This window comes from Magnolia sinica, chromosome 1 (genome assembly GCF_029962835.1).
Source record: "Magnolia sinica isolate HGM2019 chromosome 1, MsV1, whole genome shotgun sequence".
NCBI lineage: Eukaryota > Viridiplantae > Streptophyta > Magnoliopsida > Magnoliales > Magnoliaceae > Magnolia > Magnolia sinica.
Window position 1 is genome coordinate 135,497,990 of NC_080573.1, and position 17,184 is coordinate 135,515,173.

The 17,184-nt window shown below is 39.6% G+C and overlaps 1 protein-coding gene across 9 annotated transcripts in view; it reads right to left on the reverse strand.

Annotated features, from left to right (window-relative positions):
* Positions 1–16,099, reverse strand: part of LOC131219200 (brefeldin A-inhibited guanine nucleotide-exchange protein 1) — a 30,218-nt gene extending 14,119 nt beyond the window's left edge. The window contains exons 1-9 of one of the 9 annotated variants that reach the window (XM_058214240.1): positions 14,493–14,619; positions 10,601–10,668; positions 10,351–10,460; positions 9,801–10,134; positions 9,265–9,687; positions 8,871–9,163; positions 8,514–8,787; positions 485–990; positions 4–325 (exon numbers count right to left, since the gene is read on the reverse strand). In XM_058214240.1, coding sequence (XP_058070223.1) covers positions 4–325; positions 485–990; positions 8,514–8,787; positions 8,871–9,163; positions 9,265–9,687; positions 9,801–10,134; positions 10,351–10,457 — 2,259 coding nt within the window. In that variant the 5' untranslated portion in view covers positions 10,458–10,460; positions 10,601–10,668; positions 14,493–14,619. Of the gene's footprint in view, positions 1–3; positions 326–484; positions 991–8,513; positions 8,788–8,870; positions 9,164–9,264; positions 9,688–9,800; positions 10,145–10,350; positions 10,669–14,492; positions 14,621–14,772 lie in introns of those variants that run through there. The other 8 variants (XM_058214266.1, XM_058214221.1, XM_058214212.1 and 5 more) reach the window with 8 other exon arrangements.
* Between the last annotated feature and the right edge of the window lie 1,085 nt (positions 16,100–17,184).

Sequence of the window (17,184 nt, forward strand, 5' to 3'; positions counted from 1 at the left end):
TACCATGAAGACACTTTTCCAGCCTGATTTTACATTATTGACACGACTCAGAACCATCTGAGAAATGCATCGAACAATCAATTCCCTAATTTCAGCAGAGCCGCTTTTCTGCATAACAATCACAAAAGGTCTCAAAAATTCATTCTGGAAATTATAATTTGACAGCTCCTCACGCTCCAAAAATTTCATAGCCAGCTGTCGCAATGAATCCATCACGAATATTGCAACAGAGAGATTTTCTGATAATCCAACTGAGACAAAGAAGTCAGAAAGAACATTCCATATGCGAGTCCACACCAATCTGATGCGGTTCATATTATAATGCCTGTAGGGAAAAAAGAAAAAAAAGAAAAAAAAAAATCTTTAGGTGAACATCTGCCAGGCTCATTTTCTGCCTCCTTGAGAAGATAAGACATTTGTCTGGAAATAATAAATAAATAAATAATTTTTTTTAAAAAAAGGAAGAAGTAGAAGGAAATCTTACGCAATTTCAACAATTTTTGTAAGGCTGAAAACACGAGGATCGGTTGGAGATTGCAACTCTGCCATGGAAACCTTGCAAAGAGCCTTCACAAAAGCTACTATGGCCTCACTGTTCAACCTTTGGCTATGAGCAAATATGTGGTTAAGCTCAAAATTCCCAATCTGGTCTAGCAGATTCAAGTTGGAAATAAAATTATTGATCTGTTCAGGAGTAACCAGCCCTGAGGCATTAACTCCAACAGTAGTACTATCATAAGAGCCTCCTCGAACGACAGCCATTACAGCTGGGCTTTGAAGAGCATTTCCTTTTTTCTTTATGGATGGAAAAACTGGTGATTTCTGTGGTTTTTCATCTGCGTCAGAGCGAGGTATTGCGAAGAAGGAAGCATCGGGTGGAGCACCCTCTCCCAGCAGTTGTAGATGCTCAAACCGCGAAAGGCACGTTAATATGTGCTCCCAGGATTCCTGTAGGTAGTTACCATCTTCAATGGCAATGGTCATAATGGTCTGTTTAGAAAAAAGAAGTAAGAACTCAATTTAAAACAGAAAACAATAATAACCAAAAATGAGTAAGAAGGCAACTATGAAGGTGAAAACATTTCAAGAGTTCATATGAATATTGAAGATTAAAGTAAACTGAGCAGTAGTCCAAATCTCCTAAACAGATTAATAGGGCAAGGAAACAGAAAGCTGGAATCATTGATCAAAGGATAAACATGACATCTCTGATAAAACACCTAGTTCCATGCGTGTATGAATAACAAGATTATGCTAATTTGTGGTATAAAAAAACTTGTTGCAGGTTACGTTGATAGAAAAACTAGCAATCTTCCAAGGATGAGACAATTACGCAATGGCCAAAGGGTCCGCCTCAATTTGTGGTCACAGCCTTCTCCAGGAGAAAAAAAATCCACTCAATGACATCTCTGCTAAAACACTATCTAAGGTTATGATAATACTGATAAACAAAGGTAAGAAAATATCTAAGGTGAAGATAATACTGATAAATAAAGGTAAGAAAAATATCCAGTCATATTTCCCATGATAACAAGTTTTGATTCTCTCTAAATGTCTGTAATTTCTTTCAACATCTCTATGATATAAAAAATAAAAAGAAAATTAAAAAAAAACAATGCCTTAGTCATGCAAGACCTTCAAGACCATTGTTCCAAGTACCTGCGATATTATATTTGATAATATTGCCAATACTATCGGAAACACCAGCTCGGTGATACTGATAACACTGGTAGTAACAGAAATTGTAGGCATTGGTGATATATCACTGATATGTTGTCAACTTTTGCCAAAGTTCCGATATCACCAATGTATCAATATTGCCATTGTTATCGACTGTGTAAATTCCAAGTGTCGCTTTGCATCGCCAATGTATTGATATCACCAAAAATATGTTTATTATAAAAAACCCACTTCTTAAACTTTTTATGAGTGCATGGTTGTATGATGAAATGCACTTTTGTATGTGTGTATATGTATGCATGCACGGATGGATGCATGCATGTATGTATACATGGATGGGTGGATGGATAGATGATTGGATAGATGCATGTATGTATATGTGTGTGTACGCATGAATGGATGGATGGATCGATCATGCATGTGTGTGTGTGTCATTGTATGCATGCATACATGAATACATGGATGGTTGGATGGATGGATCACGCATGTTTGTTTGTACATATGTATATGCATGCATGGATGGATGGATGTATGGAACCAACATTTTCGCAAGGCATTCTGTATCGGTAACGGTTGCCATAATGGTCATCACCATTATCCATGCTGGTATCAGCAGTAAATACTGTTACGCCCTCGTAACGATTGAAAATTTTCTTTTGCCCAAAAAATCTGAAAAAAATTATTTAGAAAATTCAAAATAATATAAATATTCCAAATATGTATTCATTTTTTGTTTTGGATATGTTTATGATAGTGTAACAATCCACTCTTTGGTGAGAGTGTTGTACTGAACTGTCTAGTGAATTTGCGAATATGATTATATGTCTCTAACGTTTACACAACAGAAATCATAAGAAAGGCATAAATACTACTTTTTCAATTTTTTTTTGAAAAAAAAATACCATTGGAGCCTCCATTCACTTAAATCACTTCAATTTACGGTTTTAATCATAAAAACTATAGTAAGAGTGGTTGAAATCTATTATAAAATGATCTATGAGAGTTTCTGGAATGATTAAATAGAAATAAAAAAGTGGTTGTTTTTCGATCGTTACAGGGGTAACAGTCGTTATGCCCCTTTACGGCCACTATAACAGCCGACACGGTCCCAAAAAAACTAATTGCCCCGTTTCACGCCCATATAACATAACGGTCATGGTCGTTACCTATACATATCGGCCTTTACGGGCGCCTCGTAACCGATATGGAACACCTTGCATTTTCCCCATGTTTCCCTGAGTCAATGATACATGCTTTTAGGCCCCCATTAAAGGGAAACTTATCATTTGGTTCCTAAATATGCAAATGTGTCTTTTTTGCTATTATTTAATTCTTAAATATGCAAATATGTGTAGTTTAGCATCTCATGAAGTATCATTGAAAAATTCCACCATTTTCCCTATGTTTCCCCAATACTTCCCTAATTCAACATTACATGCTTTTAAGCCCCCATTAAAGGGAAACTTATCATGTATGCGTGTAATAACCCAAAAATTTTCGTGCACGAGTAGGTACACAAGTGAACTCCCACATGCGTAATTTAGCAAGTAAATTTTTTTCTTTAAGAGATGCTTAGATGAATGCACATGTATACACCTTTAAACTCACAAACACATTATAATGAACTTCGAACCCTCATATATCATCTTATACTCGATCGTTCATCAAACCAACCATTGAAGTGACTCATCATCACTAGATAAAGATATATGATCGTCCACTTCGATTTTGGACCAACTGATCATAGTAAACTAATTTCGAGATCATCACATCCGTTCTTATACATATTCATTCGAGAATCAGATCCATTCATCTTGCCCGTCACCCTTGTAAATGCTTAAACTACTGTCGGAATTCTAATCTAAGGACCCTGCTCGTGTGTACAAATAGATGTACCTACCAATACACATGTACATATCTTAACACGCTCGATCAATCACTATTCCAACCGTCAAGATAACTCTCCATGGATAGATCAAGCCATCAAACCGTTCGATCAAGAGATAGACCATACGCTCATGCCTAGACAACACTAGAAATCCCGTGGGGCCCTTAATGTATAATTTAAAAACGATCCGACTATTGGATTTCAAGATGGGCCGTTAAGTTTCAAGATTTGTCGTACATTTCAGAAATTTAATTTTAAATCCCAAAAACCGACCAATGATTGGCCTGCTGGATAGAGTAATCAACGGCCATACTCTACGCCACCTTCAAGATGTTAAATTTTTCTCGAATTCATCTTTGCACCTTGTGTTGTTCTTGAATCGTGAATGTATTCTAACAATTGTATCTCTCGTTTCATTATTGAATTTACTCTAAAAGTCATATTTGTGTCTACATGCATCATGATTGCCAATGCTTAAAAATGTATGCTTGAATGACAAAGATGATTGCGGTGAGATTATCAAGCGGGGATTCCCTTGTACGTGTAACAAGGATGAATTGATTCGGCGGGATTATCGAGCGAGGGTTTCCTGGAGGATCATATCCAGGATGACTTGCATCCCATGCATTAGTGGGATTATCAAGCGGGGGTTCCCCAGAGGATCATCTCCGGGATGACTTGCATTTAATGCATTGGTGGGATTATCAAGTGAGGGGTTCCTTAGAGGATCATCTTCAGGATGACCTGCATTTTCATGCATCGGTGGGATTGTCGAGCGGGGGGTTCCTTGGAAGATCATCTTCAAGATGACTTGCATTGCATGCATCGGTGGGATTATTAAGCGGGGGTTCCCTGACTATATGTCTTGGATGATTCATGCATCATGACATCATACTTCTTACTTGTGATGGTGGTGTGCCATAAAGGCCATTACAGGGCCGTAAAGGCCGTTACATAAAGGTAGCGGTGGCAACCGTTACACGTTACGAGGTTGTAATGGTTGTAACAGCCATCATGGAAAAAAAATGACATGTAACCTCCATTAACAGTCTGTTATGTCCCCTGTAAAGGCCATAATAGCCCTGTAATGGTCTGTTACGGAGCAAATACAAGTTTTTTCATACTTTTTTTCAACATTATAGGGAAAATACATGTTTTTTGGGTTTTTTTTTCAATTTATAAAAAAAAAAGAGAGAGATCGTAGCGGCCGTTACGGGGGGCCGTAACAGCCATTATGACCCATATCATAAAGGTAATGGTGGTGTCTATTATGGTCACCGTTACCATTACGGAATACCTTGCTTGTGATTGTATTCATGCAAACTGACATTTCATCTTATTATGCATTAAACCATTGTTTACTAGTCTCCATCATGTCTGTTTCAAATTTGCGGTGGATATGATCTCACTAGGTTTCTAGCTCACCCAAATTGATTACTCTTACAAGTTTACAGGACGAGAGAGGAGCTAGAGATGAAAAATACCTACATAACTACTTTCAATAGATTTAGATTTTAGTATATACTCTTATTTGAGAAATTATAAAGGATTTAAAGTAGAGAGTGATATGAGGATTTATCAATAATAGTGGATTTGGGGTTTTGGGTTTATAAAGTTTAAATTAAAGTTTAAGTTCTTTTTATCATGGTTTGGATAATTTAGTTATGATTTGGTTTGAATGAATGATGATTTGAATGCCAGTGTGATATATGAATGCATGGAATATTAGTTCACACCTTATAACTCGGGATCATAGTTACCGTACTCGGGTTCCAAATTTTGAGGCATGACAATGTGTCTTTTTTTCAATTATTTGATTCCTAAATATGCAAATATGTGTAGTGTAGCATCTCCTACAGTTTCACTGAGGAATTCCCCATGTTTTCCCAATGTTTCCCTCGGTCGACAATAAATTTCCCAGTATCAGTTATTAGTGTTTGAAATATCGGTATTGTGTTATGTATCGCATCCTTGGGATACAGATACATATTGTTTATCGCACGGGATATATCATTTGTATTGGGTAATTTATCTCATTTTTTGGTAAACATGGGAAAACATTGGGAAAATGGTTGAATTTTTTAATGAAACTTCAAGAATTGTTAAAAAAAAGACCTTAATACATACTTTTAAATCATAACATCTCAAAAAAAAATTGCACATACATAATAGGTTTCCGTTGTATAGGGTACTAAGCTATGCGTTATTTGACTAAACTAATGCAACTATATTCAAATTAAATGCATAACATCTAGAGTGTATGTGATCATTATTTCATCAAACACTCCTAAATACTTAGAAATTAGTCTCAATTGACAGCTTGTTGAAGAAAAATTTCGAAAAAAATAATAATATTTTAATAATACATTATTGTTTTTTAATTAAAAAATGATTTTCATTCTCCGAAAATTGACAAGGACTCAACAAATCATTAGATCAACACTCTTACATGCTTGATTTCATGTTTGGAGTGCAACATTGATTGCAAGCAATTTGGGAGAAATTAGCAAAATTTTGAATTCCCCCGAAATTTTTCCAAATCGGACCACCTACACTCAAATTTCGAAATTAGAGTGTATGTAATAATCATTTCATCAAATACTCCTAAATAATTCTAAATACAAATACTCTTAAATATTTCGAAATTAGTTTCAATTGATAGCTGATTGAAGGAAATTTTTGAAAAAAGCATTGAGAACATGAAGAACCAATGAATATCGAAAGTAAAGCTCTAACTCCATGATTTTTCATGCAAAACATGAAGAACCAATGGATTTATAACCATTTGACACCAATTTAACATAATTTCAACAAAAAAAGGGATCAAAAATTGAAAATGCTCACTGGATTGAACATATGGGACATATCATACCTGTGCGTGTTTTGTATCGCACAGGTGGTATACAAGATATATCGTGGGATATGTCAGCCGATATCGTCGATATCTAAAACATTGTCGGTGATATCAATACATGTTTCCATATCCCCAACCAACGATACATGTAACAATACCAATACTAAGAACAGAGCAGTGGTAATCCAAACAAGCTATTCAGATGTAGAGCAAAGCTTCCGCATATTATTCGGGGTTTGGTAGCCTTGGACATTGCAAGGTTAGGGGCGATTGGGGTGTTTGGCAATTGATCCTTGGATTTGGTTGGTTTAGTGCTACAGTCTGGCATGTGGGCCAGATATTTGGGCTTCCCACTTGCTTTGTGGCCATTCCTAGGTTCTTGTTGTCTTTTGGGATTGTTGATTTCACTTGTTAGTGATGCTGCCTTATGTGGGGTTCATTGTTGTGGGATTGAAGGTGTTGTCTGTTGGTGGTGTGATTGGTATTGCTTGGCTGAAGGATGTTTGTATGGAATTGGAGATATCCATAGAGCTGTTGTTTGCAGTTGTTTGTTGATGTATGATGTCATTTGCAAGGATTGTTGTTACTTGGGGGGCATGGAGGTTATATGATCATTCTGTTTTGTTGATGCATGGTATGGGATGAAGGGGGGTTTGATCGGTGGATGTTCTTTGAGTGTTCAAGAGCGGATGGAGCTCTATCCCAAATGGAATGGGCCTTATTGTAGGGTTACCTAGTCTTGGCCCTTGGGCGAGGCAGGAGTAAAAAGCATGAAAAAAAAAATGAAAAAAAAAAGAAAAAAAAAAAAAAAGATGTTCAGTTGAGATCTATCCACATTATGTTGCGTCTCGGTTCATGGACCCAAGCCTTTGTTCACAAGTGGAGCATGCTGGGATTTGATGCTCGGTTGTCGAGGGCCCTTGCTCAGGCTAAAATTTTGTCGTTGAAGTCTCGTAGGTTTTGGCTATGTAGCTGCTAGGGTATTAGTTGCTACCCTGCTTCCTCTTTTGGTTTCATCATAGCAAGGTGCTTCTTGAAACATTTGAGATGATAGATTGTCTTATTTTCCTTAATTAATAAAAAAAAGGAACCAATCCTATGAACACTATTCAAGACACATCTCAATGTTGTATATCAATATGTGCTATCTCAAATGAACATGCATCTTTCCTTCACAAGGATGAAGGTCAAAACACAAATGGACTATCCAACTTCCTTTCTCCCAAGTACGGTCCATTATTCACAAAATTAAAGGGTTCTCCTCTTGTATGGGAACACGCCATATAGGCTAGTGCTTTTGGTGTCATCATCATCACCATCTAAGCCTTCTCCCAAGTAATTGGTATTGGCTACATGAATCCTTTTCCGCCATTCCACCCTATTAAAGGCCATAACTTCAGTGATTCTAGTGTACATGAAGAATAAAGAACTCGTAGTTCAAAGCTTTCCCAAAGGGTTCATGAAGGTTCTCACAGTTACTCATCATGATCATAGGTATCATTCGTGGAAACCACCTCCCACGACATCCACACAAATTCCCCAACCGGACCTTCTTTTATCCACAAGTTATGGTGATGCATGTTAAGAGGCAAGATTTCTAACCTGATTCACCTTAAATGTAGATATCAAAGGTTGAGGTTTTTTTAATCTAAACAAAGATTTTACCAAAATGCCAAAGGGAAAGCTAATACAACAACCCGTTAAGGCAATGGATAAAAATCCCCAATATGATAATCAAGTGGGCCATGCCAACTGAATTTGGAGGTTTTTGGCGACAGGACACTGTTCTCTATGGTGGGGCCACTTGACGATTGGATCAACCTATTTTTGGCGTGTCCCATCTTCGTTGTGGAATGCACCTGTTGCACAGGTTGGAAGCATGCACATCATGGTGGGCACACAAACAGCTCAACTGTGTGGTAATTACCATACAGATCTCCATATCTGATCATTCATTCCTTCTGTGTGTGTACAAGGTTCCCATTTTCTGAAATAAAAAAGTACACCCTACCTTCTAAGCATCTGAGCACAGAACAAAGTGAAGCTTTTTCAATGAGAATGATGAACCTGTCAGATAATGGACATGCTTACCTTCACAGCGTCAACATTCTTTTGCTTCATGTCAGCAGCACAATGGAGGTACGTAAATTTGGCCACAGTTGTAACAAAAGCATCCCTTTGTGTTTGCATGCACATTACTGAAGTGACATGCACAGCATAGTGGAAGCCCTGCAAGCACTGAAATGTAGCAGCTGTGTCATCACTTTGATCAAGAGTCATACTAAATGCAGCCAGCATGGGAGCCCAGCAAACCTCCACCATAAATCTCAGTATGGCTGCATCCGTAACAGCATAGAAAACAGACCTGCAGAATCAATGAGAATCAACTCCCATAAAAAAAGTCGCATAAGAATCAAACAATTGCGTGGAATGTGGAACTCAGCTTACTCTGATTTGCCTTTCTTTGCTTTAAACTGCTCTTGTATGTGCTTTATTAGTACACCATTAGCACCTAATGCTTTTTCCTCTTCCTGTTTCCAAGTGACTAAATTGAGTATATTATCGAGGCCCAATAGCTTATTGATACTGTTGGCCTGTTTGCTCTCTTGAGCTGAAGACTCTGCATTCATTTTTATTTCATTTTTCACGATCTGATCATACAAGGAACCCAGATACTCTTCCGGTAAATCTTTACCATCATCAATCCCTCGATTATTACGAATGAAATCAGCCTTTGACATCTAGAAGGACAGAAAATACTGAGGCAGGTCAGAATAAACAAGTCAAGTTCTATTTGCTCGAAATAAAAGATATCAAACAGAAACAATTTCACAAGACTCACCTTGTCTTTGACCATGTTATTATGTGCATCTGTGTTGAGCATTATCACAGAATAAGCAAGAACATAGGCAGTGTCTGCACTGGAAAAAGAACTCGGGTTGCATTTACAGTAACGTTCTGCAAACTTTTCCATGATACGGTCAATCTTCTGTGCCTCACCAGGCAACCTGAAGCCCCGTAAGAAAAACCTAATGGCTTGGCCGAAGTCCATCCCTTCACAATTTAACGAGTCCACATATGCATGCATAACTTTCAAAGGGAATTCCTCCCTTTCACCTAAATAGTCTCCAATCATTGTTTCATTCAGACCAGTGGTGTTTTTCAGAAACACAGCCACTTCTTCAGGAGAACTACCAATTTTCTTGGCATTTATTAGAAATTCAATGCCCTTGGATGGTTTCCTATTGAATAGTGAAATACCTTTCTGCATTTAAACCATTCACTTGTCACCATAAAGACAGGCTAACTTTCAGTGAAAATGAATGAACATAAAACAATGTGAAAGCACATTAATGTAAAGAAATTTAACTGACTTACCTGAAATTCTATTTTGTAAGCTCGCCGTTGTTCAAGCGTGGCAGCTTCTGATAGCTCAGAATTTCCTTCAGCATGTAACTCATAATCGTTGGCAGTACCTTCTTCCCCATTAACAGCATATTGGTTCTCGGAAGACATATCAATTTCAAGGTTTTTTGATGGATAGTAGTCTGCAATCCGCAGTTGTTGGTCCATCCAAGCCCCCATTGTCTTAATGATAGCAACCAAGCACTTAACAGATTCAATCCGGAATGTTGTATCCTGGGCTGGAGACAACGTTGTGGTGGAACCAGGAGGCACACCTAATGCGGTCTTTAGAAGGCCATTGACGGTCCTGCAAATATCTGATGGAATTAAAAGTGCTTTAATACATTTTACTAAACAATTACGAGAAGGAAATGGTGTAGTGAAAATAAAAATACATTAGATTCCACCAGGTTTGATGCCCACAAAGGAGACACCTTGTCATTCAGTAATTTTTCAAAATTCCAGTATAAATTGCATGAGCAAATTTTGGAATGAAATGTCATGTGCAAGGTGTGACCAGTACCTCTCAAAAATATTTGGTGAATCCACATCACAATCATAGTTCACAAAAATGTCGATGATTAGTTGTGAATCCTGACAGATCTTTTCCAGCAAGTTGAGAACTGTCATTTTCTGCAAAAAACTAGGCTGAAGCACATTTTCAAGAACTCGGAGAATAAGCATGGGGAAAAAAATCCCAACTTCTGCCTTCAATCCTGATCTAAACTTTGACAACAAGCTCATGAAAATAGAACACAGAAGTTGAAAAATACTCATTGCCGACAATGCACTATTCTTCAACAATGATAAGCAGAGATATTGCTTGATAGCACCAAGAAACCTGTGCCAGGACATAAGGGACATCAGAAATTCTTTCATCTAAGAAAAGTCAAATAGCAGAGAGGCTACTACAGAATTGCTTGCTCTATCACTTCATCGATGACACAAATGATTTTTGCGAAATATAAAATAAGATCTATTCTTCCAAAAGCTGTAAAATGGTGCACGTTTCATAAGGACGTAAATAAATATCATAAAATACAAATACTTCTTTTGGAGGAGTCATAAACTACAACTACTTAATCTGAAATAACATACGCTAAGTGTATGCCTAGTTTCTTTGTTCCCAATCAACAAAAGGATCACATCCTTTGAAAGAAAAACTACTTCAAGTATGCAGTTTGTTTGCAACATCTCCAAAATTTTAATTGATATGATCAACTTGTTGATTGTAATCAACCTATGTAATAGACTATTAGATAGCTCTTGATTGTACAACCTTTGTAATAGTCCATTACATTGTGCATGTAGGAGTTTTGCACTCTCATTGCTAGTCCCCACCCCAGATAAAGGATACTCTCATTGCTGGTCCCCAACCCAGATAAAGGATACTCTCATTGCCGGTCCCCAACCCAGATAGAGGAGGGTTGCATTAGGTATGTGCCCAGAGTCAAACTTTCATCATGAATTTGAACAATATGACATTCCAAACTCATGCTAGGGCATTCCCAATAAGTGACGCGTTGCATCGGAACCCGGCTATAGTGTGAAATGGGCAAGGGTTAGCTAGGGTACCCTTCCAAAGCAATGCAAGCAACAATGCCCAGTTGTTGTGAGAAGTAGGCAAGGATTCTCGAGCCATTCTCAACGCGCGCGGGTAAAGAAGCTAGTCCACGAGCTTTAAAAAAAAGAAGAAGAAGAAGCTAGTCCACGAGTATAGGACTTGTCTTGCCACATGGAACATAGGAACTTTGAAAAATAAGAGTGTAGAGTTAGTGGATATGATAAAAACGAATGAGAATTAACATAGCTTGCGTTCAGGCCGTCCATCTTGCGAGAATTGTAAATAAAAAAATTTTAAAAAGGAAGAAGAAGAAGAAGAAGAAGAAGAAAGAAGAAAGAAGAAAAATAAGTGGCATGCATTGTTTCTGCACGTCGCCACTCAACCATGAAACCACGATGCTGACTCCAGGATTTTGCTCTCATAAACACCTGTAAACGTCCTTCCAAAACATCCTGAAGTGCACCAATCTGCAAACCGCCATTGGAGGAGATATTCTTCTCCGTCAAGGACTGATACCCATAGTGCCACCTAATGACCCCATTTTGATTCAAGGCACACACCAGGTATGTCCCCAAAACACGCTGAAATCTCGTATCTAAGTTTAAGAAACGGATCTGTAGTGATATAGAACGCTCCATGTGTAGGATCGCTTATTTACAAGCATAGGTTTGGTGCATGCAAGCATTGAGTTGAAACCATTCAGCAGCCCTTCCTGACATCGACTAATTTCCTCTCACGTTATTCAATCCGCACCATTCCAGGTTAGCTAAACTTCTCTTTGCCAGACCTTGCATCTACCCATTCATGGATCACATGTTTGCACCGCATTAGCGTGGCTCACTGAGTTGAATCAGTGAGTCAGCTTCTTTGTTAATCAGAGAATCGGTTCAGCGACTTAGAACCTGTACGGTATCTACCATACTGTTGCCCTTGAAATTCCAGGAGTTATGCACAACCGGACCTGCCATTAGCAAATCAAATCGACTCCCTTTGTACTCAACGCATCAGAGCAGTAGAAGTTAGATGACTCACAGATCAGCTATGTTAGATAACGGATCCTTCTTCTGTGGTTAGAAATCACCCATAAGGTAGGCGATCTACCCCACACCGTGAATTACACATTGACACTGTACATGTTGATACGTTGTTCATGTATGCAAAGCATTGTATATAAGCTTATCTGTTTTTGGTATTTTATGTGTTGATAGAATAATGTACACCTTGATTCACGTTTGTGAATGCCAATCCCATATATGTGCATAACTGTTTTGTGTTGCATGCATTGTTAGAATAATGTACAAGTTGATTCTTATATTGTGTATGCAAAGCATTTTATAGGTGTACATCTGTTTTGTTTTTGTATTACGTGTGTATTGTTAAAATGTCCAACAGATGGTTAGGAGTTTTATAATTCTGGTGGCATGATATTGTCATTGCATTTAGTCTCCAAAGAAATATCGATTTTCCAATGTGGTACATTGAGTCCATGGGAGAATATATATAGATGGATTATATGTGTGACTTAGTCATCTCTGATACACAGATCTTGTAGAATTCAAAGGTGTGTTGAATAAGAATTGACACGGGTGCTCTGCCCTGGGTAATTCCCTAAAAGATACGCACACATGGGTGCTCTGCCCAGGGTCACTCCCAAAAGATCGGCACAGGTGCTCTGCCTCAGGTAATTTCCTAAAAGATACGCACACACGGGTGCTTTGCCTGAGATCACTCCCAAGAGATCAGCATGGGTGCTCTACCCTGGGTAATTCCCTAAAAAACATGCACACACGTGTGCTCTACCCAAGGTTGTTCCTTAAAAGATATCACGCAATGTTCTGCCCGGGGTCATTCCCTAAAATATCGTCGCGGGTATTTATTTTGGATTTATTTACAGATGAGGATATTGGGTTGATCATTTATGGAGTATATTCCTTTAAATTTAAATGTTTTATGAACATTTAGGTTTCATTGATGTTGATCTCAAATTATTATCATGAAATTGTGTTATGGTACTAACATGCAAATCTCAGTTGGGATAGAAGTGATCCTATTGAGTTGTCACACTCATGGTCTTTAAAACATTACAGGGGCCAAATTTGAATACTTTGAGGAGGTGGGCTATTATTGATGAGCCAGATCCATATTTACCCTTAGGATTTCTTCGTTTCAAATCTAGTTTAGACTATTTCAGTTCATGTAGAGTCGGATGGACTCGATGGATTATGTTCTTTTTCATATTTGGATTGTTATAGTTAAAGATTGAGTTGATTTTTGTGCAGATTTGGAATTACCTATCTAATTTGGCATGATGAGATGTAAATCTTATTTAGTGATTGGTTGATGTTGATGGTTGTTTGATGAACCTTGGTCTGTTAGAAATGTCAATGGATACGTACAATTCAAATCATACGGATCTCATACCTCATGGGCCTGGGATTCGGATCTGAGTTACTCTACTTGGATACCCAAATTTCGGGGCATGACACAAAGAGGTGGCAAAGAGGGCACCTTCTCTCATTATTTAAGGCGAGTAGTTGTGAAAGCAGCTCTACGCGATCAGTTGTTATCTTATGCTGGATAATGGGACAATTTAATGCTCTGAGATCTGAACATCTGGGACCTCCTATTGCTTGGTATAAAAGACAAACTTATTGTACTGGCAGAACCCACATTATGTGACTTTAGAGATTTTTCATGATGTTAACAGAAGTTTGGTGGGTCTCATGCATTTGTGATGGGGATATGGAGGTAGACTACAGCAGCAGCCCTTCATCTTTTGTCTCAAGATCATGGCCATCTGTACTCATTTACCCAACATACTCCAACGAATTAAAAAAAAAAAAAAATTTAAAAAAAGACAAACTCAAATGTTCATACAGAAGTGAAACTCATACGGGCCGGAAGGAAGTTTTGAAGTTTAAAGGGTGTCTGTAGAAAAGGAAATATGGCTCCCTCATTATATTTTGTCATTGACTAGTGTCAACCTAGATCTGTCAAGCCTATCATGTATCTCAGCTTATTAGCAGAATCATTTTAAATCCTACATAGAATGCAAGAATCGATAAAATCAAGGGAGATTGTCATGTAATTAGCAGACTCACTATTGTCCATGTTTGAATTAGCAACAGCAGCTGTTTTCTGTCAGCAAATTGACGCTTCTTTTTTATCAGATCTCTCTCCCCAATGAGAATTGATGCATTGAGGGACAGCTTAAAAGAATTCTATAGACGTTGATCCAATCCCATATTCAAGAAAACACACTTCACATGCCAGCATAGTGCAATTCACAACAAAAATCCCATGAAAATTCAAATTCAAACAAAACACGATGAAATCAGAAAATACTAACAACAACTCGGAATTTAACACAAGTGCATTTACCTCTCGTTGGTGCGCCATAATAAACCAGCATTATCAATTGCAACCCTCAGTAGCTCCAGGGACAGAACCTTCCCTCTTAAGATCAGATGGTCTTCCGGATTCTCCTGCGTTGAGAACTTCATCGAAAACTTGCAGAGATTCTTGAACAGAAAGAACCCATCTTCCCTAATTGTACTCCCACCACCCAAATCGCCCCCATCATTTGACTCCCCATTGCCACATTCACCCGTCCCATTCACACCTGAATTACAGCCGTCCCGTGGTTCTGACTGTGGGCTTGAATTCAAAATGATGGGATCCCCTTCATATCCATCAACTGCCTCACTGATGAAATTCTGCACAGACTGAACAAAGCTTGGCTCATTTAACCCCTTATCCGAGAGCTCCAGCAATTCAGCGACTGAGATAGTCCGGATCTCGGCAACCATCGAATCAGCCTCGACCCTCGCACAGACAATCGCCACGATCTGTGCCAGGGCCGCCTTCGCAGAGATCTGGTTAGTCCCGCTGAGGCTGCCGAGGTACACATTGTAGCAGCTCTTGACGATCTGGACTAGACACTCCCCACGAATCAGCAGCGATGGGGACCGAACAGCGGAGAGCAGGGCACGGATGATGGCAAGCTCAACTGCGTCGTCGCCAACACCGCCACAGCGGCAGATGGAGTCAAGGAGGCGGGAGGCCACATTGGATGAGCCAGCATCAGCAGGGTCCACGGGGGCGATCTCGCAGCGAATGAGGCCATGGGAGATGAGCTTCTGTGTACAATCAAGAGCGGGCTCGGTGATCTTGGGGGACGCCGATTCGATGGCCAGGATGAGAGGGTGGAGGAGGGCATTAGCATCAGCGGGGGAGATGTAAGGGATCGAAGAGGAGGGGATTGGATAGGGGGAATCGGACAGGGTGGCGAGGAGATCAAGGGCGGATTTGGAAGCGGAGACGAGGGCGGAGTGCTTGCGCCAAGCAACGTTCTTGATGATCTTGTCGAGGGATGGGCCCAGGAAGCGGCCAGGGCGGGAAGGGCCCGCTAGGGTTTGGGAAGAAGATGTCATGAGAGAGAGATGGAGAATCTTGGGTTAGGGTTTGGAGATTTGAGATCTAGGGTTTGGTACGCAGCGTGGGAGTAGGAATGGGGAGAGACGAGAGGAGCTCTCCATCTGATTATGACTTCGTCATCCTTTGCAGTGGGATTTTGTTGGGGGTGGCTGGTGTGGACAATAAGGGCATTTCGGTCATTTTGACATCCGAGGGCATTTTGGTCATTTGGCGAGGAACGGGCAATGGCGCGATTGCGACTGTGGGAAGGAGGCAGCTGGGAGTTGGGACACACGGGCCGGACAAGGCCGGACTGGAAGAGTCTGCAACAGCTGCTGCACGCAGCGCGTACAATAATAAATCTCTGTGGGTCCACCTTTTTATCGAACTCAACTATAGTCTGAAGAGCCAAGTATCAACCTAATTTAAAATTCATGTGGGCCATAACAAATGGAACAATTTGGATGACACGCCAATTGTAGTTTTTCGTCCGGGTTCACCATAACATGATCCAATCCGTTGATCGTGTTTGAATCGCCAGAATTAAGTGAAAACAAATAAATCATCCTGATCCAACACTCATTCGGGTCATACCGCATGAACTTACATGTTTTAGGCACACTCTTGCAATTTCCCAAGTGGCGTGGACCATAAGAGAATTGAATCTGTATTATAATTCATATCCTCGATCAAAATAATGGTTCTCACCTGATGGACGGAGTCGATGTCATACAGAGCTTGCATGTTGTGCACGCCGCCTACAAAAGGGATCGCAAAGGATACCGGCCGGTCCGCCAAGGCCTCGTTTGCCCGGGACCGTACGGAATGCTTGTGCAAGTGTAAGAGTTTGGTGGTTACTCTTCAATACAGACCGTCCAAATCATTGACCCATCTGGAGATGGGAGTATAACCGATCATTACATTTACATTGAGAAAATATGATATTGACCGTCTGATTTAACTCTCCTAATTTGGACCACTCATTATTTTCCTTATAATTATCCATTTAATAACCACTAATTTGATGGTTAGGATTGCATGATCTTTGATATGTGCGTCATCGACGATGATACCCACGATTTGGATGGTCTAGACAGATTTACGTCAGTCCCAATGTACGAGTCAACACCATTTTTTAACGTTGAAAAACGAGCCTAGATCGGGTAGGAGCTGGGTCCAGAGGACCACCGACATCCCATGTGACCGGGATCCGTGGGCCCACCGTGATGTATATGTTTCATCTAAGCCGTCCGTCAGTTTTTCCAGCTCATTTCAGGCATCAGCCCAAAACCTAAGCATTTCCAAAGCTCGAGTGAACTTCACCGTAGAAACAGTAGGGATTGAACGCCTACCGTTGAAACCTTCTCGAGGGGCACC